We start from the raw sequence: 23631 nt of genomic DNA, 5'->3' as shown, positions 1-23631 counted from the left end.
ATTTGACTCTCATAAGCCTCTGGCACATCTCCTTAGAGCACCGGTTAGTTAAGTATCACCAGCAATATGCTGGGGTGAGGAGGCCCCACTACCCTTCCAGCTGGTCTTGTCATTCACAGACTATCACACAATGGTCCCTACCCACCCTCTTAGGGATTCTCCCCCTGTGCATTGCAAGCAGAGGTGTTCCATCACAGAATGGGTGTCTTGGCCTCTTCAACTTGAAGTTAAGGAGAACTGCACCTCACTGTCTCAGGGAGCTACCCTGCTCCTCCCCGAGGGGCTGCACAGCATCCACCTAACCTCCCGCCCCCACTGCCCCTTCACATCAACACTGACGTTAAATCAAAGAGACATTTAAAAAACACTGACTTCATACATGATGAAGGGCCCCACACATCACAGCCCCCTCCAGAAGAACCCAGCGAACACTCAATCTGTTGGAGGAGGATGACAAGGACATGCTGAGTCAGCACCTTGCCAACATCCTCAGAACACAGTGCACTTCTTGCCAGGCTTCTTCACAGGTGGGGGGCACAACACAGCACGGATAGCTTCGTCAAACACTGTCTTCAAACCCCGCTGTGTCAGGGCTGAGCACTCGAGATACTTCACTGACCCTGTGGGAAGAGAGATCTGTCTCAACCACTCCAAACCTAGCAAGACCTGGCTTAGACTAAATTCTTTGGAGCATGGACTCTTTTTGTTCTGTATTTCTACAGTGCTTAGCACAGTAGTGTCCTGGTCCACAACTAGGGCTCCCAGGTGTTATGATAAAAATTCCCCCCTTGGAAATGACAAGCCAGGCCCAGTGAGGGGCTCCACCTCTCGCCAGAATAGGTACCCAAGACTTACCAATCTCCCGTGCCATGGCCAGGCCCTGGGGATAGGTGATGGGGGCCAGTTTCTTATCACGCAGCCTTTCAATGGTGTCCTTGTCATCCCTCAAGTCCAGCTTGGTGCCCACCAGGATAATGGGAGTATTAGGGCAGTGGTGCCGGACCTCCGGGTACCACTAAAACAGAGTAGTTCACTGAGAATTGGCAGAGACAGTAGGGGAAAGAATCTTGAAGCATAATTAACCAATTGCTCATTTATTAGGTATATAGTGTCCAAAGGCACCTGAAATACTAGTAACAGTCAGCAAAGACGACAGTTTTATATGTAGCACTTAAACCATTTTATAAAGAGAAGTCAATACAACTGGGGAAACTGAGGCACAGAGGGACAGCTGGGAATAGTAGACAGGTCTCCTGCCCCATTTGCTGTACCATGTTGCCTCCCTTTGCCCCATGTTTGTTCCTAGGAGACACACTGCTTTATCTAAATCTCAGATTTCAGAAGGTAGGGACGTAGCCAAAGAAAGAGTGGCTGATGCGGCTCAGGCCCCTCCTCCACTCTGCAGGCTGCAGCTGCCTCCTCACCTCTGGTTTTCATAGGAGGGCTTGAGAACACTCCATTCTAGAGATTTCGGCTTTGTCTTCGAGGGGCAGAGACTGTTGCTTATGCACATCCAACTATGCTGACCTTGGGCTCTCCACACTCTATGCTTGTGCCAAGGCCCAGTGCTGCCAGTGACAAGATTACATGGTACAGCAGTGGGTTTGTCTGGCCCTCATGGGGGGAAGGTACCTTGACATTCCTTCTCCCTCCCCAAAAAGAAGAAAGCGAGTTACCTTGGCTCGGACATTCTCAAATGAGGCCGGACTGACCAGGGAGAAGCAGATCAAGAAGACATCCTGTGAGGGGACAATAGCATTAGCCAGTAGGAAAGGATCCAACAGCAATAGCCAACGACTGGTGAGGCATCAGTCAGGGACGGTTAGCCCCTCCCTTTGCAAGGCACTTGAGAGGGCTAAGTAAAGCCCTCCATTGAAAGACGAAAAACAAATGACATTTCTGTGGGGGCAGCTCCTCAGCTACCAATCAAAGAGCACCATGCTGTACTCTCTCCCACGTGCCCCCCAGCACATTAGTGGTCTGCAAAAGCCCCAAAACAAACTAGGCTTTTACACTTCAAATGGCCCCCGGAAAGCAGCTGGAACCACCTGGATGGTCTGTGGGGGGAAAGAGACACCTGTTCTCCTTACCCTACAGGACCTCAGGGTAGCATCTCCAGTGATGCAAACACAAACTCCCAGCTTCAGAAACTGGGACCCTGTCAAAGAGAAGCAAAGGGCTGTACCCAGAGACCACCCCGCCCACAATGTAGGGCGCAGAACGAGGCCAGCCCAGGCTGTTCACTCACTGTCTGAGGGTAGGAGAGGGGCCGCAGTCGGTCATAATCCTCTTGCCCTGCTGTATCCCAGAGACCCAGGTTCACTGGCTTCCCATCCACCATGACGTTGGCAGAGTAATTATCAAACCTGCCACAGGAAGAATCCATGTTAGTGACAACGAGGGAACCCACTACAGAAACACAATCCCAGGGTGGGGTAGAAGGGATTGATCCAGTGCTTAAGTTGTAATGAAAGAAGTGCTGGGGCTCAAGCAATTTTTTTACATTCATAATTGATTCGGCAAGCCCAAAGGTGCCAGGGCTCTGAACTGCCAGGCCCAGAGATTCCGGGGCTCTGAACCGCCAGGCCTGGAGGGGCCAGGGCTCTGAACCGCCAGGCCCGGTCTCTGAACCGCCAGGCCCGGCGGGGCCAGGGCTCTGAACCGCCAGGCCCGGCGTTGCTAGGGCTCTGGACCGCCAGGCCCGGAGGGGCCGGGGCTCTGGACTGCCAGGCCCGGAGGGGCCGGAGCTCTGGACCGCCGGGCCTGGCGGTGCCGGGGCTCTGAACCGCCAGGCCTAGAGAGTCCGGGGCTCTGGACCGCCAGGCCCGGCGGTGCCGGGGCTCTGGACCGCCAGGCCCGGAGGGGCCGGGGCTCTGGACCGCCAGGGCCGGGGCTCTGAACCGCCAGGCCCGGCGGGGCCGGGGCTCGGCTCTGAACCGCCAGGCCCGGCAGTGCTAGGGCTCTGGACTGCCAGGCCCGGAGGGGCCGGGCTCTGAACCGCCAGGCCCAGCGGGGCCGGGGCTCTGAACCGCCAGGCCTAGAGAGTCCGGGGCTCTGAACCGCCAGGCCCGGCGGTGCTAGGGCTCTGAACCGCCAGGCCCGGCGGTGCTAGGGCTCTGGACCGCCAGGCCCGGAGGGGCCGGGCTCTGGACCGCCAGGCCCAGCGGGGCCGAGGCTCTGAACCGCCAGGCCCGGCAGTGCTAGGGCTCTGAACCGCCAGGCCCGGCGGTGCTAGGGCTCTGGACCGCCAGGCCCGGCGGGGCCAGGGCTCTGAACCGCCAGGCCCGGAGGTGCCAGGGCTCTGGACCGCCAGGCCCGGAGGGGCCGGGGCTCTGGACCGCCAGGCCCGGCGGTGCTAGGGCTCTGGACCGCCAGGCCCGGAGGGGCCAGGGCTCTGGACCGCCAGGCCCGGAGGGGCCAGAGCTCTGAACCGCCAGGCCTAGAGAGTCCGGGGCTCGGAACCGCCAGGCCCGGCAGGGCCGGGGCTCGGAACCGCCAGGCCCGGAGGGGCTGGGGCTCGGAACCGCCAGGCCCGGCGGGGCTGGGGCTCGGAACCACCAGGCCCAGAGGTCTCGGGGCTCTGAACCACCGAGCCCGGAAATGCCGAGGCTTTGAACCGCCAGGCCCGGAGCTCTGAACTGCCAAGCCTAGAGGTGCTGGGGCTAAGCGCTGGCACAGAATAAGCACTAGAATCATCACATGATCATAATTCTCCCCGCACACACACACACGCCTCTTAACAACTGTGCAAAGAGCACAGTGCCAATACTCACACAGTGGGGATATACTCTCCAGGGAAGGCATTAGTGGTGTAACTGATCAGCAGGCAGGTCTTCCCCACAGCCCTGCAGGGGGGAAAGGGCAGAGCATGATGCAGCGGAATAGGAGAGGCCACAGAAGAAAAGGGTAGAAGCAGCAAGTTGGAGCTTTAGTCAGTGAAAAAGCAGAGCTGTGCCACCCAGAATCTCCAGCACTCTAGGGGTCCAGGACAAGACCTGAACACACCAAGTGCTGTGTCCTAGCACACATCTGACCATGCTCCAACAGGGAGCCATTCCTGACTAGAGCACCACTTTCAAGGATTGCTACCCCTCACTCAAACGTATTTATTGGCATGACCAGTGACATGTGCTGACATGCTGCAAAGGCGCCAGCCTCCAAGGCTCTGGCCCAAGCAGCTACAGCATCACAGGCCCCAACCAGAATGGGGCTTTAAATCATGTGACTTCCCATGACTGCCTTCCTCCTGTTTCGCACTGGCCACGGGTCAACTTTTCCTTGTTGCTCCTTTATGGAAAGCATTTCTGATAAGTCAAGGCAGGCATGCTGGAACAATGTGTATAGTGGGGGTGCTGAGAGCCATTGAACCAAACAGTAAACCCTGCATATAATGGAAACCACTTCAAGCCAGGGGGTGTGGCAGCTCCCCCAGTTCCAGCACCTATGGGTCAAGGGAATCACTTTCTCCTCCCACTTAGTGATTTGAACACTGAAGCAGAACGGCTCTCCCCATCATAGGGATGAAATACGGGCATTATTGTATCAGATAAGACCAAGGTCCAGGGGACAAAGATTTGAACAGGGAGTCAGGAGGCCCTGGTTATCTTCTTGGCTGCTGTGGACAAGTCACTTCCCCTCTCTTGGCCTGTTTCCCTGCCAACTCTCTGTATGTCTTGTCATTTAGACTGTCAGCTCTCTGGGGCACAGCTTCTCACCTACTATATATTTGTACAATGGTTGGGGCCTCTGGGAGTTATTGTACTACAAGTACCAACAATAAGAATCCAGCCCCATCTCCTGTCTCCAGCAGTGGCCAGTACCAGTTGCTTCAGAGGAAGGTGCTAAATTATATTATCTTGACTAACGGCTGCTGGGGGGTAGGGACATGAAATAAATGACAACCCCAAAGAACTCAACCGCTCATTTTTATGGCCTTTCTCAGACCATCTCACCCCAATTTCGACAGCGTTAGGGTGCCCAAAACTGACTGCAGATGTTCTTCTTCAGGCCTGCCTAGCGCTTTGTCCGCTCCAGATCCCTTCTATTGTTTACAGCCACATGTGAATTTGGCCAGTCTTCCTGCATTTTGCATTTCACGCGGTGGCATGATATGCTCAGATGCTAGGTCTCCCACATAATTCGGATCTTGTTGTTGGGGCTACTCCATTGATGCTAGTGTTGCTGACAGGATGAGGTGCAAAGCACCAGGATGAGTCAGTATGGGGGTACCCCAGGGGTGGGCTACAGAGATGGCACCAGAATGAGCTGGAGGGGTGTCCAATGGGTCGACATACAGCGATGAGATGGGGCTGGGTGGGGGTGTCCAATGGGACGAGATAAAGACACAACTGAAGGGTGAGTCAGACGGATGCTCTGAGATATGGAGATGGCACCAGGGTAAGCCGGGGTGGAGGAGGGAGGGCACAACAGGAGAAGGAGACGGCACTGGGATGAGCTAGGGGTAGGGCAGGGCAGGCTGGGATATAGAGGTGGCACCAGGGTGAGGTGGATCCTATGGGATGGATACGGGGCCAGCACAGGAGTGAGCCATGAGGGAGGGAGGTATCTGCTGGAATACAATTAAGGAGACGGAACAGGGGTGGGTAGCAGACCGGTCCCCGAATTCTCCCTTCACTGCCAAGGAGATTTAACCAATTTCCTGAGGCTGCATCAAAATGGGGGAGATGGCAGGGGGCCTGCACAGCTGGAGGGATACCGTGGCCTGAGGGGGGATGACTGGGAGGGCACACTGCTGAGAGAGGGACACCCATGGCTATGGGGGACATGCTGCTGAGGGGGGAAGAAACACCACTGGGGCGGGTGCACTGCCGGGACAAGGAAGACACTGGGCTTGGGGGGCGCTCCAGGGGAGGGAGATACAGGGCCTGGAGACACTGTATGGGGGGGCGGGGGACACAGGCCCAGAGGGCGCTGCAGAGTAGGGGTGGAAGGCCGGGGAGGGGAGAGACAGGGCTGGGAGGCACTGCAAGGGGGAGGGGACACAGGCCCGGGGGGGTGGCAGGCTGGGGAGGGGAGACACAGGGCCGGGGGGCGCTGCAGCAGGGGAAAGCTGGTGGGGCACTGCGGGCAGGGGAGACACAGGGCTGGGAGGGTGCTGCGGTGGGGGTAGGCCGGGGGCGAGACATAGGGCTGAGGGAGGGCGCTGTGGGGCGATACAGGACCGGGGGGCACTGCAGGAGGGGAGAGACAGGGCCAGGGGTGGTGCTGAGGGCCGCTGGGGGAAGGCCAGGAGGGTGCTGGGGGGGCACAACTGGGGGACACAGGGCCAGGGGTGCTGTAGGGGTGCTGTTGGGGAGGAGACACAGGACTGGGGGACGCTGCGAGGAGAGATACAGGGCCGGGACACTGCGGGGTAGATGAGACACAGGGCTGGGGTGCTGCGGGGGAGGTCAGCGAGGCACTGCGGGGGATTCGGGGGCCCTGCAGGGAGGGGCTGGGGGATCGGTGGGGCAGCCGGGGCAAGGCGGGGCGGCGGGGGCCCTGTGGGGAGGGGCTGTGGGGATCCGGAGGAGCAGCCAGGGGCGCTGCAGGGGGCCCTGTGGGGGGATCTGGGGGTCATGGCCGGGGGCGGCAGGGAGACGCTGTGGGGGCCCCATGGGGAGGCGCGGGGAGCGGCCAGGGGCGCTGCGGGAGACGCTCAGGGGTTGTTGCGGGGTCCATTCAGCAGCCATCGGGGCGCGGCGGGGAGGGCCGCCGGGGGGGCCCTGTGAGGAGGGGCTGCGGGGAGGGATCCGGGGGCGGCCGGGGTCGCTGCGGGGATCGGGCGGCGGCCAGGGGTCACTGTGGGGGCTGCGGGAGACGTTGCAGTGGCGTGGCCGGGGGTCCGTTCAGCAGACATCAGGGGCGCGGCGGGAAGGACAGCCGGGGTCCGGGGGCAGCGGGCCCTGTGGGGAGGGCGCGGCGGGGTGGGTCCGTTCAGCAGACATCAGGGGCGCGGCGGGAAGGGCAGCCAGGGGGCTCTGGGGCAGGCCGGGGGCGCGGCGGGAAGGGCAGCCGGGAGGGTCCGGGGGCAGCTGGGCCCTGTGGGAGGGGCGCGGCGGGGTGGGTCCGTTCAGCAGACATCCGGGGCGCGGCGGGGAGGGCAGCCAGGGGAGCTCTGGGGCGCGGCGGGGCGCGGCGGGAAGGGCAGCTGGGGGATCCGGGCCCTGTGGGGGCGCGGGGGGTCCGTTCAGCAGACATCAGGGGGCGCGGAGGAGGGCAGCCAGGGGGCTCTGGGGGAGGCCGGGGGCGCGGCGGGGTGCGGCGGGAAGGGCAGCTGGGGGATCCGGGCCCTGTGGGGTCCGTTCAGCAGACATCAGGGCTCGTCGTTGCCGGGAGCTGGGGACCAACCGGGGGGGGTTGGTCTTTCAGGCCCGCCCCGCCCCCTCGGCCCGGCCCCGGGTCTCGCTCTCCGGCCCCGGCGGGCCGGGCCCCATCGCCCCGCGGTCCGGCCCATAGTCCCTCCCGGGGCCCGGCGCTCACCCGTCTCCCACCACCACACACTTGATCGCCTGCATCTGCCCCGGGATGGCGGCGCCTCTGCGATTCCGCCGCAGTGACGGGCCGGAGCCGGGCGGAGCTGACGAACCGAGCGCAGCCGAGCCCCGGCGGGGGGAGCCGAAGCCGGGCGGCTGCAGCCACCGCCCCGTGCCGGGGTCTCCCCGGCCGCCCCCAGCTCCGCCCCCGCTGCCCGGGGCTTCCCCGTCACGGGCGCCCGAGGGCTTCTCCCGCCCGCGGGAACGTTCCCTGGGTGGCGCCCCCCTCCCACTGCTGGGCCACGGGTAGGGCGAGTGGTGCAAGTTGGGGTCCTTTGGGCAAGGGGATCCCCACAGGTATAAGAAGCTGATTTTAATAAAAAAGTGTTCTAAAATCCACCTGCAATGGGACAGTGCGTGATAGGGCCGGTGTAACCACCAGGCGAACTAGGCAGCTGCCTAGGGCACCAAGATTTGGGGGTGCCAAAAAGGGGTGCCCCCAATTTTTTTATACTATTGCTTAGGGGCAGGTACTGTCAGTCTCCAGCACTTGGGCCACACCAGCAGCCTCTTCATCTCGGAGTCTCCCCTGCTTGCCCGGGGGCCACTCCGCTCAGACTCCCCGGCCACTGCGACCGACCGCAGCCACCCAGGAGGACATGGGCGGAGGGCACTGCCACAGAGGAGAGACAAGGGGCCAGACTCCGCATGGGCCCCGCACCTGCCGGACAAGAGCAGCAGGAACTGGGCACCGCTCATGGGGAACCAGGCAGCCCGAGCCCTGGGGAGCCAGGTAGCCTCCGCCGCACCAGGGGCAGGCAGGGAGCGTAACCCACCAGGGGGCAGGAGAAGCCCCACTGCTGCTGCTGTTTCCCGGCCCTGTTGCATGGCACAAAAGGACGGCTGCCCCCTAGCCCAATGAGTGTTACCTGCCCCACCAGCCTCAGTGCCCTGCCCCATACTGTCAGCCACCCCACGGTCACTGTGACACCAGCACCCCTTGGTAAAGGGCCCCCTGATCTTCACAAACAGCTGTCACCACAGTCCTGACAAACTCACTGCACGCCACACGTGTCTTACAGGGCACTTACCCACAAAGAGGAACATGGAAGGGATCTACACAAGGCCGGTAACTTGTCAAGAGAATCTTTGTGAGATGTGTGCATGGGTAATATTGAAAGAATAATGTATTTACCTTAAAAGCAGCAAAGAATCCTGTGGCACCTTATAGACTAACAGACGTTTTGCAGCATGAGCTTTCATGGGTGAATGCCCACTTCGTCAGATGCAAGAGTCGGCTGCAAAAGTATTTACCTTACAAGTCTGCTTTATAGACTTGGCATAGAAATTAGTCCCCAGGGCATAATGGCCCTTTGGGGCAAGGGGGATTTGTCACCCTGCCTAACCTGGCCGGTGATGCAATGCAAGGCTCAATTGTTTAGCTTTGCCCACTAGTAAGACTTTGAATGGGACACTATCAGAAGCAACGCCAAACAACTGAAACACCTTAAAGGTAAAAAAAACCATTACAAAGCCCTTAGCATTATAAACAGCCTGTCCGAATGGGTAAGTGTACTAGTTTTTAGAGGTTGTCGGGGGAGGGTGGGTGCAAGGTGGAAGTTTTGCCTACGGCCCAAAATATCCTTGCACCAGCCCTGTGCATGATTAATGGGTAGGCCTCAGCAGCAGTGGGGGCAGAATTTAGGGTGGAATATTGGGTTTTACAACAGTGAGCTTTTTTAACTTTCAAAATGCTCTAAAATCCGCCTGCATAATTAAATTGTCTTGAATATTGATATGCTTCCACCTCTCCATCTCACAGTGAGTTGTGGCTATCCGCTGCAAGTAATCAGTCAATACAGCTGTCCCTAATACAAGTGGTGGGCAGCTGTGTCTTTGCCACAGGGTGACTGTTTACAGGGCACTGATCATTCTAGACCACAGGTTCTCAAAATGGGGAGCACACCCCCCAGAGGGGCACAGAATGTATTCTGGGGACAGCTTGAGAAGCTTTAGGAGAAAAAAACATACTGCACATTCAGAGCTGTGTGGTTGGAGAGCAGTGGCTGCTGGCCAGGAACCCCGCTCTGAAGCCAGTGCTGCTGCCTGCAGCAGCGGAGAAGTAAAAATGACATGGTATGGTATTGCCATCCTTCTGTACAGCTGCTGGTGACTGTGCTGCCTTCAGAGCTCAGCACCTGGCTGGCAGTCGCTGCTCTCCAGCTGCCCAGCTCTGAAGGCTGTGGGGGGGGGAGGGGAAATAAACTACTACAGACACACACTAGTTTGAGAATTGCTGCTCTACAGGTATGAGAGAGCAATACAAGAGATCACTTTGTTAGGATGCTAGGGGCCTGAGGCCAGGATACGAGAACCATTCACACAGGATTTTGAAAGAGAAAGGGTTTTGCCCTGCCCCTTAGCCCCAACACTCCAGTCCTCTCCAATACACCAATCCCCTCAAGGTTTCCATTGCCCACCAGTCACTTCTTCTAGTAATTTAGGACAAACAGATGACAAAGAGAAAGTTACCTCTAATTCTGCTTGGGAGGACCATGTAGGGGTGTTGCACCGCAGCTGGCCTGGTTCATTCTCTGTTTTGCTACTAATGGCCTCAAGGGTCAGGAAACTTTAAAAGATAGTAACAATGTAACCTCCACTGGGGAGCTGCTCCTGCAGTTTCTCCCTAATGTGCATGGCGGAAGTTCCAGCCATCTTGTGCTCAGCAGCGAAGATGCAGGAGTGAGAATCCACCACAGACGAGACTTTTAGATTCCTCTAGATCCAACAATATTTTGCCAAGAACTTAGGATACATCTGCACTTCAATAAAAAAAACCACGACACTGAGTTTCAGAGCCCAGGTCAATTGACTTGAGCTCACAGGGCTTGGGCTGTGAGGCTAAAAACTACAGTGTAGACATTTGGGTTCATGCTGGAGCCTGGGCTCTGAAACATCCCCTCCCAACACAGAGTTTCACAACCCAGGTGGCAGCTGGAACCTGAGCATCTATACTGAAATGTTTAACCTCGCAGCTCAAGTCCCATGAGCCCAAGTCAGCTGAGCTGGGCCAGCCGTGGCCATGGGTCTTTTATTACAGAATAGACACACCCTGAGAAGCATCATGTGGGGAGGCCACCCCCAAAGGGCTTCTCCTTTAATCTGCCCATTTAAGAGAACTCTCAGAAACCAGTTTTTCCATTTTGAGCAGCTGAGGCTCTGGCCTCTCACCCTATTACAGCTACTGTACAGCTGCAGTCCATGGGCCTCTCCTGGGTCTCAAGGAAAGACTTGGAGTTGAGCAATCACCCTGGGGGTTTAATTCCAGACCCCTTCTGTTTTTAGCTGTGCTCAAAATCTCTAACCTCTAGATGCTCTCAGTTAGTTCTCCATACAGCTTCCCCCAGTTTATTGGCCAGCCCCAGAGGGTCTCCTTGCAGAAAGCACATCAGAGAGATCAACACAACAGGTAAAACCAAACATTAGGGTTCCCAAATTTGTTAAAGCATGCACTGATGATTGCTCAGTATTATAACAAAATGCAAAAGCTCTTTATTTTTAAATAAACCCTGCAAAACAAACCATGAAAACAAATCAACCCCTAGGCCCAGACAGAAGGGCACATATTTCACTTTCATCTTCGTTTAAAAGATGTGCATTAAAATTAATATAAAATCATTCACCATCTCCTACACATTATTTTCTGAAATTCTATAGACAGGGAAAGAGAACAACCTACACCCTCTCCACCAGTTCAAAGCCAAGAAAATAGGCCCTACACAGGTCAGGGACCTTGGGGAGCCAGGAGATCATTCTTTGCAGCTTGTCACTTTAGTAGGATCCAGTGTGACCCTCCCACCAATGTGGAATTAAATGCTGTTCTCTGCCATTGTCTTGTTAAAGAGCATCCAGCTTAGGACAGTGGTCCATAATGAGCAAGGACAGGATCTTCCCTACTTTTCAATATCAACTAGGACTGTAGGGGCTTCAGCCATACCTAACAATTCATTATCCAGCCTGGTTCTGCAGTCACCTGCCAACATAGCTGATTTCATTTATTACAAGTATGTCTGTGTTACTCATCACCATAGTATCTGGGCTCACTGTACCTTGCCTAGAGTGACACAGATGGCTCCCAAGCATGGGAGCTGTTTTTGATAGTTCCCCTGTCAAGTGTTGACAAGACTTTTTTTGTGAACAGCCATGGCATCCAAATCAGTACTGGAGGGTGACACCTCTCTCACAGGATCCTACAACATAGTTAGTATCGGTGTGTGGGGCAGACACAGGTAGACTTAAGTTGTGTGACAGGACATAAAAACAGTTTCAAAGGCTGTTACAAGCTCTAGCGTAGACAGGGCCTAACACGGTGAAGTGGGAGAACTCAGTCCTGGCTATTCCTACCCCGGTTTGGCTAGTTGCTTTCTTCAGACCTCATTTCTGTCAGCAGCAGAATTTCTGAGTGGCCTGAGGAATTCTGTGTCTGTGACCCTCTTGTGCTTCAGAGACGAGTAACACCACTCTCCTGAGAAACCAGGCCTGCTCCGGAAGAAGGAGCTGCACACAGATCACGCTCCCTTATTCCTGACAGCAGGCACCTGAGATTCCTTAGGACATGCTCATTTCCTAGGGCTGAGGGGTCCAAGGGCGGAGCCCTGCACATAGGCCATGATGGCGTTTTGCAGGAAACTAGCTCGTTGGGCCGCCTCGTCCCTCATCCTGGAGATCTCAGCCTCTTTCATCCTCAGCTTCTCCTGGAAAGTAGAGATTTCACTTTCTTTATCCAGCAGGGCCTCCCGGTGGTTACTTGATAACACTGTGCAAGAAGAACCATGTTAGCATAGGGAGTGGGTGTGTCCTTTGGCTCATGGGGTCAGTACCAGGGAACAACCTGCTGTAGTGGGAGTATGCCTTGGAGGCAGAGTGGTAACAGACACATACAGCACAGACTGCTGGAGGCCTTTACCTCTAGCTTTACCTAGTGGGCCCAACGAGACACTGATGGGGGGATGCACATTTGTGTGCAGGTGTGGCATCATGCTCACAGGACTGTGGGTCAAGAGACCTGGGTTCTATGCCTCCCACCCCCCATGTGAACTTAAGCAGGGCACTTCACTTCTGAGCCGCAGCCTCCCATCTGTAAAATGGGGATAAGAATCCTAAGGCACTTCCAGGGGCTCCTGTGCAGTTTAATTCATTGCTGTCTGTAGAATAACTGGAAGGCATGAAAGGAATATGAGGTGGTATTGTCCAGGGTAGTAGCTGTAGTAAGAGGAGGCCCTGGGATATAAACCTTGGTATCAGAGGCCCGGTATGAGGCCTAAGGCCTGAACTAAAGTAATGGTCAAGACTTTGCTAACATAAAGCAAAGTTAAGCTGTGAGCCAGAGGCAGGCCCTGCTCACAGAAGCTGGCAAGGAAAGAGCTGATGCTGCAAGAAGATACGTACCTAAAAGGTACTGAACACTAGATATCAGAACATTCACATACTTGCACATTCCACACAGATAACAAAGAACAGGCTGGCCCATCCCAATGACAGGGGCAAAAGGGTAAAATGATGGATAGAGTTGTTTTGATCGAACCAACATGAACAAGGTAAAAGGCGGCACCTAAATACGTAGAAAGGTTGTACCTTGCTATGTAGAGGGGTGGCCTCTCAATACATCAGGTGTGATGTGTAACTTGTTTGTACCTGTGTATAAAAATGCATTCCTGGGGCGGTGTCTTTGTCCAGCCGAGGGGGCAGTGGAAAGTCCCGCCACTGACTGAGCTGAGTCCATTGCCAAGAGGCATTTTGTCGCAGTATGCCCGGTAGACTAAGTAATCTATGGGGACCCTGCCAGGGTGTCCGAGGTCGCAATAAACCTAGCCGACGTGGCTTTGCATCTTACTGGACTCTGTGGTTATTGGGGGTTCTCGTCGGGTCTGCTGGGTCAGCTATCTGCAGAGCTGGGGCAGCACACAGAGGGAACTCACGCACGCAGCCGAGTGATATCAACAAGGAGAAAGCAGAGCACCATACCGGTACCACTCTGACAACAGTAGCTGGTATCATTCAGCCCCAGACTCTCTAGACCATGGGGGCAGGACTAGTGATGACATGACACCTCATACTACTCCCTGCAGTCTGTAAAGAAGGTGCTGTACATAGTCCCCCAACCCCCACATCCATCACCTTTCAATTGCCTCTCCAGGGCAGCAATCTTCTCTTTCAGCCCTTCCTGTGCTGTCCTTTCAGCCTGCAGGTGTCCAATCTGCTCCTGCAGCTCAACTCTCACTTTGTTCACCTCAGCCACCTTCTCCTGCTCCTTGCCGCTCAGGTCCTAGCATACACAGGACATGAGAGACCAGCAACTGCAGCATACAGCTGCGCATCAATGACTAGAATTCCCCCTGCCCTAGTACCTGTTGTAGTTCCTCCACACGCCTCTTGAGCCCTTCGGTTTGCAGGGTCAGCTGGCTGACCTTGGCCTGTGCCTCTCCCACTGCCTGCTTCTGCTGAAGGCAGTAGTTCTGAGCTTCATCACGTGACTGCATCATCAGCCGTAGCTTCTCTTCCAAGTGATCCAGGTGCTGTTGCTGTAAAAAACAAGCACATAGCTCCTCTGCCTCCTGTAAGGATTCTCTCCAGCCCAGGGTCACGAGCAGGGACTGGCCTAGCAAGTGTTTGGATGGGAAGTGGAAATTCTGCAATGTGTGGTGGCAGGGAGTCACCAAGGGACACGCCTCCCTTGAATTGATCAGGGACCAGTGATGCAAACAATGTTCTGATGGAAGGGCTGCCTTTTGGAGGAGATGTAAAAGCAAGGCCCTAACCACCTACTGAAGATCCCAATGGGGTTTTCACAGGGGTAGGACCATTAACGCCAGTGTCCTGGACACGCCCCAGTTCTGGTATTTACATCCTCCAGCCTGGGTTCATTTCAGTTTGACACAGCATTCTTCCTCACTTCCTGTCCTAAATGGCTGGGCAGCATTGCTGTATCTGGTTATTCAGCTGCTGCATCCCACCTCAGACATCACTGCACTTGTGCAGTGGTGATGTGTGAGGGGTGTGTGTATTTATAAGCTCATAAAGCATTTTAGCTTGCGATGTAAGGTGCTAGAAGAGGTCTGAATCTTGAGGAAGACTCCTGACATGCCACACAAGGGGCACCCCCATCCTGTGTGCTGGTCTCACTGCGGTTTCCATGGGCTTCAAGTCTAGAAAATAACATTTCTTATCCAACAGCAATTGCCATATGGGAAAAATTCTACCAAGCCTAGAGAACTGCAGCAGCACATGAAGAAGTCTGCTAATACATAGCATCAAAGGGATCCACTTGTCTGCCAGGACCATGAGCACAAACAGTTAGAATGACACCCTATTACACCATAACCACTAATTCTGTATGTAACAAGTTGGAAGGTGCTGGGCTGCTGGGCACAGGGGTGATATTTTGAGACACCGTGGTACAGAAAGTGCTGATATATCTTGATGCAGACATCTCAGGGTTACTCACCCTCATGAGTCAGTCAATACTTAAGATAACAAGACCAAGAAGAACAAGTTACTGATCAGTTATTGGAGAAAGACACTTGCTGGAAAGACAAATCTGCTCCCACCTCCACAGACAGGCCCAGCAGCTGGGTCACGGTCTTACCTCTTCCAGCCTGGCTTGGCCCCGGACTTTGATTAACTCCTCCTCTGCCTGACCTCGCTCAGCAAATGCCGCTGCTTTGACTTGGCTCAGCTCCTATCACAAACACACACATTCCAGACATGTTAACATGCAATTTCAGGCCACAGATGGGACAGGGCTAAAAGTGATGCAGCCACCTACTTTCCCTTAGGGGCAGGGAACAAACAGCTTTCCCCACTCTGCAGCTGTCCGGGTCAGTCATTTGATTCACAGACCAAGCTTCAGGTGCAGGTGGGAATGCACCAGACACATAGTTCCAGGGCTGGGAAGCCACAGCCAGGAGGGGCACGGGGGCTGAAAAACCTGTTCTCCATGGGCCTTAGCCCATAGGCAAATACATCACTGCTGCAGGCAACGTTTAATTCCCCTGACTGCATGCCCAAGCCCTGCTATCTTACCCAGTTTCTGATCCAGGACTGTGTTTGACCTTGCTCCACCACTATCCAGTAGAAAGAGTTTTTGTTTAAATAGGAAACCAAATCAACAGATGCCTCAGTCCCCTTGTCTTCTCATCTCTACCCCAGCCCTCATGCCCCACAACACAGGGAGTCTCACAGGCCAGCAGTGGAAAATTTTGTATAAGTCCCTTGTTAAAATAAACAGCCAATGACTCCCAAACACACAGGCACCCAGATCACTCACTCTCACCTCCTCCAGCCCAATCCGGATGGCTTCCAGCCTCTGGATTCTCTCCTGCATGGAGCGCTCACTTGCCTCCATGTGATGTGTCATGTGATCCACCTGCAAAGCAGCAGGAGCCATTTCAGTGGGTTTCTGGCACCTTATTATTCCTGAGATACAGCAGTCACCCAGCATTGGGAATAGCACACTCCTCTCTAGCCAGCTACTGGCAAGAGAACACAAAGCTTCCTCCTTCCCCAACACAACTCTTCTGTGAGGCTCCAACACAACTGAGCAGCAATGCCTTTAAATAGGAAGCCAGAGCCTTGCATACAAATTCCCCCACATTTTTGAAGAAAGGGGGTTGGAATCAACTCCCAGGAGCTCAGGCCACCTTGTAGTTTGGTCTTGGACCGGAGTCAAACACTGGGAAAGGCCCAGGCTTTGGGATGTGGGATGAGGTCTTCCTGAAACAGATCTCTCATGAGATTTCCACACGCACCCAAGAACAGTTTGGGAGGTTTTGGTTTTGACAGTCCCAAATCCAATCCAGATCTGATCACAGCCTCCTCATCACTGCCTGTGCCAGTGGAGAATCAGTTCCTAAATCCCAGGGAGGAACTGCTAATAGAGCTGGGACTCGAAGCACCCTGTATTTCCACTATACACACTACTCCAATAATCTTGGTCCAAAATATATTTTGTGAAGCATCATCTGAAAATAAATTCCCCCTTTATGATGTTACTTGTTCAAAACCAGATAGCCCTGCTAGGGCCAAAGTTGTTAAACAGACCTACCCTAAACAAAGCAATGTGTGCTTACCTCGATTTACATATAGGTAGTAAACAGAACCTTCAAGGGGCGGGGTGGGGGGTGGTAAAAATAAATTGTTTGGTTTCCTGCAAACAGGAGCAGGGTTTTAAAACAAAACAACAATAAAACATGAGGCCTCCTTCACTACCAGACTACATGCTGCATGTCACATCCTCACCGCTTAAATAAACTTTACTTTGAGGGGTAACCTTCAGAAGAATCCATTTAAAACATTCACTGGGACTATAAAAGAAAGGGGCAGAAAATTCAAGTTCTCTCTTTCACCCAAGAAGCCAAAGAAATCAGCATCTTTGGGCCTCTGGAAGAGATCCTGATGGAGAAGGTCAGCCACTGTGGAAGATGGTGGGTGAGAAAAGCTTCTTGAACAATGCCTTGAACCAAACCTTGCTAGATTCCGTTTTAGACTTGTAGATGTGTATTTTCACTTTTATTTTCTTGTAACCATTTTTAACTTTATCTCTTAGACTTGAATTCACTTAAAATCCTATTTTCTTTTGTTAAATAAACTTGTTTTACTATTAATCTAAACCAACTGTGTTCGTACTACAGTGAATATGAACTTTGGGTAATTTGGCAAGCTGGTGGGTCTGGTCTCCTTAAAGGAGCAAACGGATCTTATTATTCCTCTGAATGTTGCAGAAGAGGGCTGGACATTTCAGAGCACACCGGTCTGGGGAAGTTCAGGACTGAGGGTGGTGTTGGGGTCACCTGCTAACATTAAACAAGTCTGATAAAGACAAAAGTGTGTCTGTGATAACTGCAGGCAGGCTGTTGGATTCAAAGTGGTTGAATCAGAGCTCCACAGCATATAGAACACCAAGTGCATTCTGGCTGTGTGCATGTCCCAGACAGGGAGCCACAAGTAGCAGAAACATTTTGAGGCACTCAGTTTATATATAATACAACCTCTCACTGATGTGAGCTGCACCCTAGAACGAGACAAGAGCTGAGCCCCAATCACTAGCCCTGAATTGCATAAATGGGTGTTTGAGACATTTTGTTGTTTGCTCAAGCAAAATAGCTTTTTCAGGATAAAAACGATGACACCACCTGTTCAGTTACTGCCCTCTGGGGACAGTAATGTAGCTGGTGGGATTCCGCGGAAGCAGCTGCTTCCCGTCAGGCCGGCAGGTGCACAAGCGGCACCTGCCGGCCGGCGCTGACAACCACACAACCGGAGGAGCTGCGGGACGGCAGCGGCAGCCCGGCGCAGAAGCGGCGCCTGCCGGACGGCACTGCCCACCACACGGCCGGAGGAACTGTGGGGCAGCAGCGGCAGCTCGGCGCGGAAGCGGTGCCTGCCGGCCGGCGCTTCTCACCGCACAGCCGGAGAAGCTGCGGGGCGGCAGGCCAGCGTGGAAGCTGCGCCTGCCGGCCGGTGCAGACACAGCCAAGCACTGGGACAGGAGCCGGGGACAGGCGGCAGCGCAGGAGGGAAGGTGAGCAGAGGTGGGGGGGGAGGGGGGTCCGGTCTGAGGGCGTGGCCAGAGGGGGAGCCAAGCGGGCGTGGCCAGAGGGGAAGCCAAGTTGGGGGCACCTTTTTTATTTTTTTTGCTCCCCCTACGCTGAAAACCTGGCTACGCCACTGTCTGGGGACAGGATCAAAGGACAAATATCTTTGACACCCGAGTATGCTCCTGAGGGCTGCAAAACCTTGCTGGATGGCCTAGCAGCAGGGTGCCCTGCAATCTCTCCTGCCAGGCTCAAGCCAGCGGGAAAGAGTTTCTATTTTTATAAATGGCCTTTTGTTCCCATGGATGAGCCAGAGGCTGCTGGATCCTCACCTGACATCTACAAACAGTCCCAGTAACTAAACCAAAGGGGTCAGTAGCCCAGAGGCCAGTGAGGAGACTTGGTTCAGTTGCTGCTGTGGCCCTGTCCTTACCTCTTTCAGTCGAAGGGATTCCACATCTTCCAGGCCCTGTTTAAATCTCTTCTTCTCCATTTCTAGGCGTTCTGGAGGTTAAAAGAGAACGGATTATCACCCAAGGTCTTCCCCTGGTACTCCACACTCTTCACCTCACACTACATGTCTCACCATAAATCTTTATGTCAGACTGCAGGGTCTGGCTCCCCAATAACTCAATTCTCCGATTCCCCCCAGGCCTGGCTGCACAGCTCCTCCACTCACCCTCTGCCTGCATGGCTCGCAGTTTCAGCTCTGCTGTTGTGTTTGTCAAATCTTGCTTCACCTGGAAGAGCTGGTCCTGCTGGGCTTTGCACCTTCTCTCTAGCTCATCCACCTGAATGGAAATCACCACCATGAAGTGAAGACAAACAGAGCTTCTGCTTCCACTAGCACTGGGATAGGTGGCTGGCTGTGCATGGCCACTAGCCAGTGGGAGCCATAGGAAAAGAGTCTGGAAACCTACACACAGTTAGCAAAGTAAAAAGCATGTTGGGAATTCCTCAGGCCCATCCCATGTTTCAGTCTAGGCTTGCTCTCCTACCTGGTTTCTTAGAAGCAGGTTTTTCTCATTGGCAGCAGATAGGTCCCGGAGAAGCTTTGTTTCCCGACCAGCAGCTTCCTGCAAACCGAGCCCAGGATTAGGAAAGCCCATCCCTGACCTCCTGAGGCCTCACACCCCCATCCAATACCACTTCAATATTTGATTCTGGGTGGCATTCTGGTTTGGGGTGTCAGGGGATGCTGGATGGGATGAGAAGTCAGTGGTTCCATATATGAACTTCTGTGAACTGTGAAGTACAGAATAGTGACTGTGGAGAATGATCTGTACTGTGGGTGGGAGAAAGTTATGGTGTTGGGGACTTGGGTTATTTTGACCAGCCCCAATCCAGCCCACCTGTTTTTGCTGCCGGAGCTCCTTCAACTGGCACTCGGTCATGCTGGCTTGCTCCTGCTTTGTGGCACTCAGCAGCTCTCCCAGGTTCTGCACTTTCTGCTCAGACAGAGCCAATGCAGCTTCAGTCATCTGCAGTCTACACAGCAGAAGGCACAGCTGAGATTTTAATCTTTGTCCCTCCCAAAAATATATCATGCTCCCAATGAATTTTCTACACTGGACAGCACAGGATATGCAGCAAGACAACCTCACAGAGGAAGAGCCAGAGGATCAGCTTGGGGTCCTCCCAGCTCCATCTCTTGCCTCAGACAATGGTCAGTACCAGCTGCTTCAGAAGAAGGTGCAAGAAACTCTGGAATTTGCAGTTACAGAATAATTTGCTCATTGGGGCAGTTCCTTCCTAGCCCTCATCAGTTAGTGGTTAGCTCAGATCTTGAAGCACAAGGACTTGTATCCCCTAATGTATCTGTATCACATCTAATGTTACTGTGGGTGCTCTCATTATCAAGAGATATTGGATCCTTTTTGGAATCCTACTACGCTCCTGGCTGTAATGAAAACTTGTGGCAAGAAATTGAGCAGACTAATTTTACATTGCATAACAAATATTTTTTATCAGTTATAAATTTGTTGCCTTTCAATTTTGCTCTTGTAAAAAAGGCTGAATAGAAGCATCTGATTGTGATCGCTGAGCTGTTTACAGGACACTTACAGAACTTTTCCTTCAGTTGTTACAGTTAATTTTTACACCAATAAGGGGCCTGAGTAGCTCCACTTATTCCTTCAATGTCCTGCCCCTTATATTGCATTTCTCAACAGTGAATTTAATGTGCCCACTCACCTAGGTATTGGGTCCCTCTTCACTGTCTGTGAGAATCACACCTCACCACACCCCTGCTCTGCTGGCAGAAGTCTGTAGTATAGCACTGGCCTTAAACACACACAGCAAATGGGCCAACTCCCTCCCGCTCTGCAAAGAGAGGCTGCTTGTCCCCAACCCCTGGATAGCCAAGCCCATGTCCTCTCCCCCATACCAGCCCTACACAGCCCATCTCTTGCCTTCTGTCGGCTCTGCATGGTCTAGCTTCCCATCTACTTAACCACTCTCCAGTGATACCAGGTCTTGCAGCTCATTTCTCAGCTTCTCCCACAAATGCACAGAATGCCCCTATTGCATCAATCTGTCAGGCCCCAAGCCGCCCTCCCTCAAAACCCCGTACAAGATCCACTTCCATAGGGATCAAGGCTAATGGGAAATTGCCAATTGACAGCAGTGAGGCAGGTGGCCAGTGGGGATCACGGACATGATTGTTGGATTCTCCCATCACTTTGACAACTGAGAGTTCAGCTGACATTGACTTAAGTTTTGGGCTTATTTGTTTTTATGGCTTCTCACGTGGGAAGCAAGTCCGGTCCCCGATCTGCAAATGTAGTTGCATGCCTTGCAAGTGTAGTCGTGGTTGGGCGGAGGGCTTCAGGCATTGGCCTTAGGATGTGCTCTCTTCTCCTGCAGAGACCTCACACACCACTCCTCAAAAAGTGGACACAGCCTCACATCACAGACCTCTCCATCTAGGTCTGTCCAGTGCAACAAGTTCCCATGTGCCCTGGAAACTGACATAATTAGTGTCCATTTATCTCTCCAGTCTGCATATTGCTGGGAGCCCATCCCCACAATGGGCTGCCTTGTCACTGTCCCCCTCAACCCACTCCTAAGCCCACCTGCTTGTCTGTTATTTCTTCTAGCATTCAAGCTCTTTGGGGCAGTCACTGTGTTTACTACATTTGTGCAGCACCCAGTACAATGGGCCCTGATCCTGACTGGGACCTCTAGGTGCTAACAAAATACTGACTGAAATATTGAGCCAGCTACTCCCTCCTCTCTCCACAGCTCTGATCAGTACAGCCTACTTCTCAGACAATGGCATGACTGGGCAGATTCTTTCCTCCATACTTGGCTTTTAATGAATTCATGACAGACTGCCGCTCATTCAGGGCTTCCTGTAACTGGCCAACTCGTACTGCTGATGTCCTGAATTGGGAAAAGAAAAACATTAACCACCCGAAATGAAGACTTCCATCTCAAGGACTCATAGACTTTAAGGTCAGAAGGGACCATTATGATCATCTAGTCTGACCTCCTGCACAATGCAGGCCACAGAATCCCACCCATCCACTTCTATAACAACCCCCTAGCCTATGTCTGAGTTATCGAAGTCCCCAAATTGCGGTTTGAAGACCTCAAGCTGCAGAGAATCCTCCAGAAAGTGACCCATGCCCCATGCTGCAGAGGAAGGCGAAAAACCTCCAGGGCCTCTGCCAATCTGCCCTGGAGAAAAATTCCTTCCCGACCCCAAATATGGCGATCAGTTAAACCCTGAGCATGTGGGCAAGACTCACCAGCCAGCACCCAGGAAAGAATTCTCTGTAGTAACTCAGATCCCAACCCATCTAACATCCCATCACAGACCACTGGGCATACTTACCTGCTGATAATCAAAGATCAATTGCCAAATTAATTGCCAAAATTAGGCTATCATACCATCCCCTCCATAAATTTATCAAGCTTAGTCTTAAAGCCAGATATGTCTTTTGCCCCCACTACTCCCCTTGGAAGGCTGTTCCAGAACTTCACTCTGAGAACCCAATCTTTCCCCCTATGCAAGGAGGGAGCCAAGAGATTCACTGACCTGCTACTCCTGGTTATTTCTTCTCTCTGTTTATCAATAGTATCCATCAAATCCAGGAACTGAGAATGAGACAAACACCAGTGACACTGTGAACTGCAGGAGTTTGTGGCATTTAGACCTGCCTCTTCCTACCTTTCCTTTGGGGCCGCATGGGGAGCAGCACCAGCTGATCTCCTGGAAGAAGCCAAACTGGTGATCTGATGGGTGTCACGACTCAGCTTGACTATGGTCATTGACCAAAGCTAGTGTTCTGTCTCAGAGACTTTGTACCAAAGGGAGGGAGAGGATGTGGAAATCACATGTATTAACTTCATAAACTGGAAAGTACTGAACTGTCCCAGTAAGAGAAAGAACAGGATGAATGTTCATGGTGGCTAAGTCCATAAATGGCTATTAGCCAGGATGGGTAAGAATGGTGTCCCTAGCCTCTGTTCGTCAGAGGATGGAGATGGATGGCAGGAGAGAGATCACTTGATCATTGCCTGTTAGGTTCACTCCCTCAGAGGCACCTGGCATTGGCCACTGTCGGTAGACAGATACTGGGCTAGATGGACCTTTGGTCTGACCCGGTACGGCCTTTCTTATGTTCTTAATGAAAATGAAACCACTGAAATCCTTTGGCTCACAGAGTCAAGTGTTTCAGCCAGGGGATGTTTCCAATGCAACATTCCTGCTGGTGGATCTGCTCCCAAGGGCAACCTAGCCTCAATCTGCTGTATAATGCTGTGTGCCTACTGCAAGTACGAACGCAGCATGTCAGCATATGCAAGGGGCTCCTTGGTCCAGGACTCCTGGTACTGTGCTACTTTACAAAGACAATTCACAGGAAAGCCAGCGTTCATGGCTGCCCCATTCAAGCTGCTGAAGCATTAGTAGGCCACTCACCTGCTTAGCCTTCTCCTCCTTCAGACTAAACACCTCCTTACTGAGTACGCGTGTCCGGCTGTGGTTCTCAGCAAGAATGGTCTGGCGATCCTGGTTGTGATCCATGGCTTGTTCTGACACAGAGAGACATTTCCATAACAACAGAGCAGAGAGCGGTTCTACAACAGAATGATACCCAGACCCCTGTGGCCTCCCCATGGACCCCTTTTAGGGATGCAATGGATAGAGTGCAGGAAGTGTTGTTTAAAAGAAATAGCTTCCAAAACCCACAACAGCAATGCAGTTCAGTGCGGGCTGCTTTTGGCAACTTCCAAACTGTACCACAGCCACTACGGGACAATACAAAGCCCCACTGAAGGGGAGTCCTTCCCTGTTTACATGACACTCCAAGATTGCACTCAATCAAACCCAACCATCTCTTCCCTAGCTGGTCTCTGCAGGGAGAAACTGGGAAAATTCCAGCATCTCTCTCCTTAGCACAGTACAGCTCCCTGCAGTACCTGAGTTCAGCACAACTCCTCCCTTACCAGCCGACAGGGCCCTAAATGGATCCTGTCAGGGAGTGGGAGACATGGGGCTCCTCTGAGATAGCAGCAGCCCCATCACCATCCATGTCCCTGTGGTGAGAAAAAGAATG

The 23631-nt window shown here is 53.5% G+C and overlaps 2 protein-coding genes across 11 annotated transcripts in view; both read right to left on the bottom strand.

The window, feature by feature from the left end:
- Positions 1-55: 55 nt before the first annotated feature.
- Positions 56-7665, bottom strand: RAC3 (Rac family small GTPase 3). 3 transcript variants are annotated; one of them, XM_039501477.1, is made up of 6 exons: positions 7483-7665; positions 3774-3845; positions 2249-2366; positions 1677-1739; positions 856-1015; positions 56-620 (listed from the first exon to the last, which is right to left on the bottom strand). In XM_039501477.1, the coding sequence occupies exons 1-6, from the start codon at positions 7515-7517 to the stop codon at positions 490-492; spliced, it is 579 nt and encodes a 192-aa protein (XP_039357411.1). In that variant the 5' UTR covers positions 7518-7665; the 3' UTR covers positions 56-489. The 3 variants fall into 3 exon arrangements, with proteins under 3 accessions (XP_039357411.1, XP_039357412.1, XP_039357410.1); XM_039501478.1 differs by having other exon boundaries at positions 852-1015; positions 7483-7659; XM_039501476.1 differs by having other exon boundaries at positions 7504-7649.
- A 3339-nt stretch (positions 7666-11004) lies between these two features.
- LRRC45 (leucine rich repeat containing 45) overlaps positions 11005-23631 on the bottom strand; it is a 22293-nt gene continuing 9666 nt past the window's right edge. For all 8 annotated transcript variants that reach the window (XM_039501771.1, XM_039501770.1, XM_039501769.1 and 5 more), the window contains 12 exons: positions 22995-23107; positions 22110-22168; positions 21374-21451; positions 19420-19555; positions 19066-19143; positions 18747-18858; positions 18501-18571; positions 15808-15900; positions 15121-15213; positions 13883-14056; positions 13653-13800; positions 11005-12291 (listed from right to left, as the gene is read on the bottom strand). In XM_039501771.1, coding sequence (XP_039357705.1) covers positions 12095-12291; positions 13653-13800; positions 13883-14056; positions 15121-15213; positions 15808-15900; positions 18501-18571; positions 18747-18858; positions 19066-19143; positions 19420-19555; positions 21374-21451; positions 22110-22168; positions 22995-23107 — 1352 coding nt within the window. In that variant the 3' untranslated portion in view covers positions 11005-12094. The remainder of the gene's footprint in view (positions 12292-13652; positions 13801-13882; positions 14057-15120; positions 15214-15807; positions 15901-18500; positions 18572-18746; positions 18859-19065; positions 19144-19419; positions 19556-21373; positions 21452-22109; positions 22169-22994; positions 23108-23631) is intronic.

Source organism: Mauremys reevesii, linkage group 15 (genome assembly GCF_016161935.1).
Source record: "Mauremys reevesii isolate NIE-2019 linkage group 15, ASM1616193v1, whole genome shotgun sequence".
Lineage (NCBI taxonomy): Eukaryota > Metazoa > Chordata > Testudines > Geoemydidae > Mauremys > Mauremys reevesii.
This window is presented reverse-complemented; position numbering and strand designations above follow the sequence as displayed.

What these genes read in the sequence shown, in the direction of transcription:
- RAC3 (XM_039501477.1), bottom strand. Translation starts at nt 7,517, where the DNA reads ATGCAGGCGATCAAGTGTGTGGTGGTGGGAGACGG. An exon ending in TTGAGAATGTCCGAGCCAAG is followed by an intron (nt 1,016 to 1,676) that starts GTAACTCGCTTT and finishes ACTCTGTTTTAG; the next exon opens with TGGTACCCGGAGGTCCGGCA. An exon ending in GGCCATGGCACGGGAGATTG is followed by an intron (nt 621 to 855) that starts GTAAGTCTTGGG and finishes CTCTTCCCACAG; the next exon opens with GGTCAGTGAAGTATCTCGAG.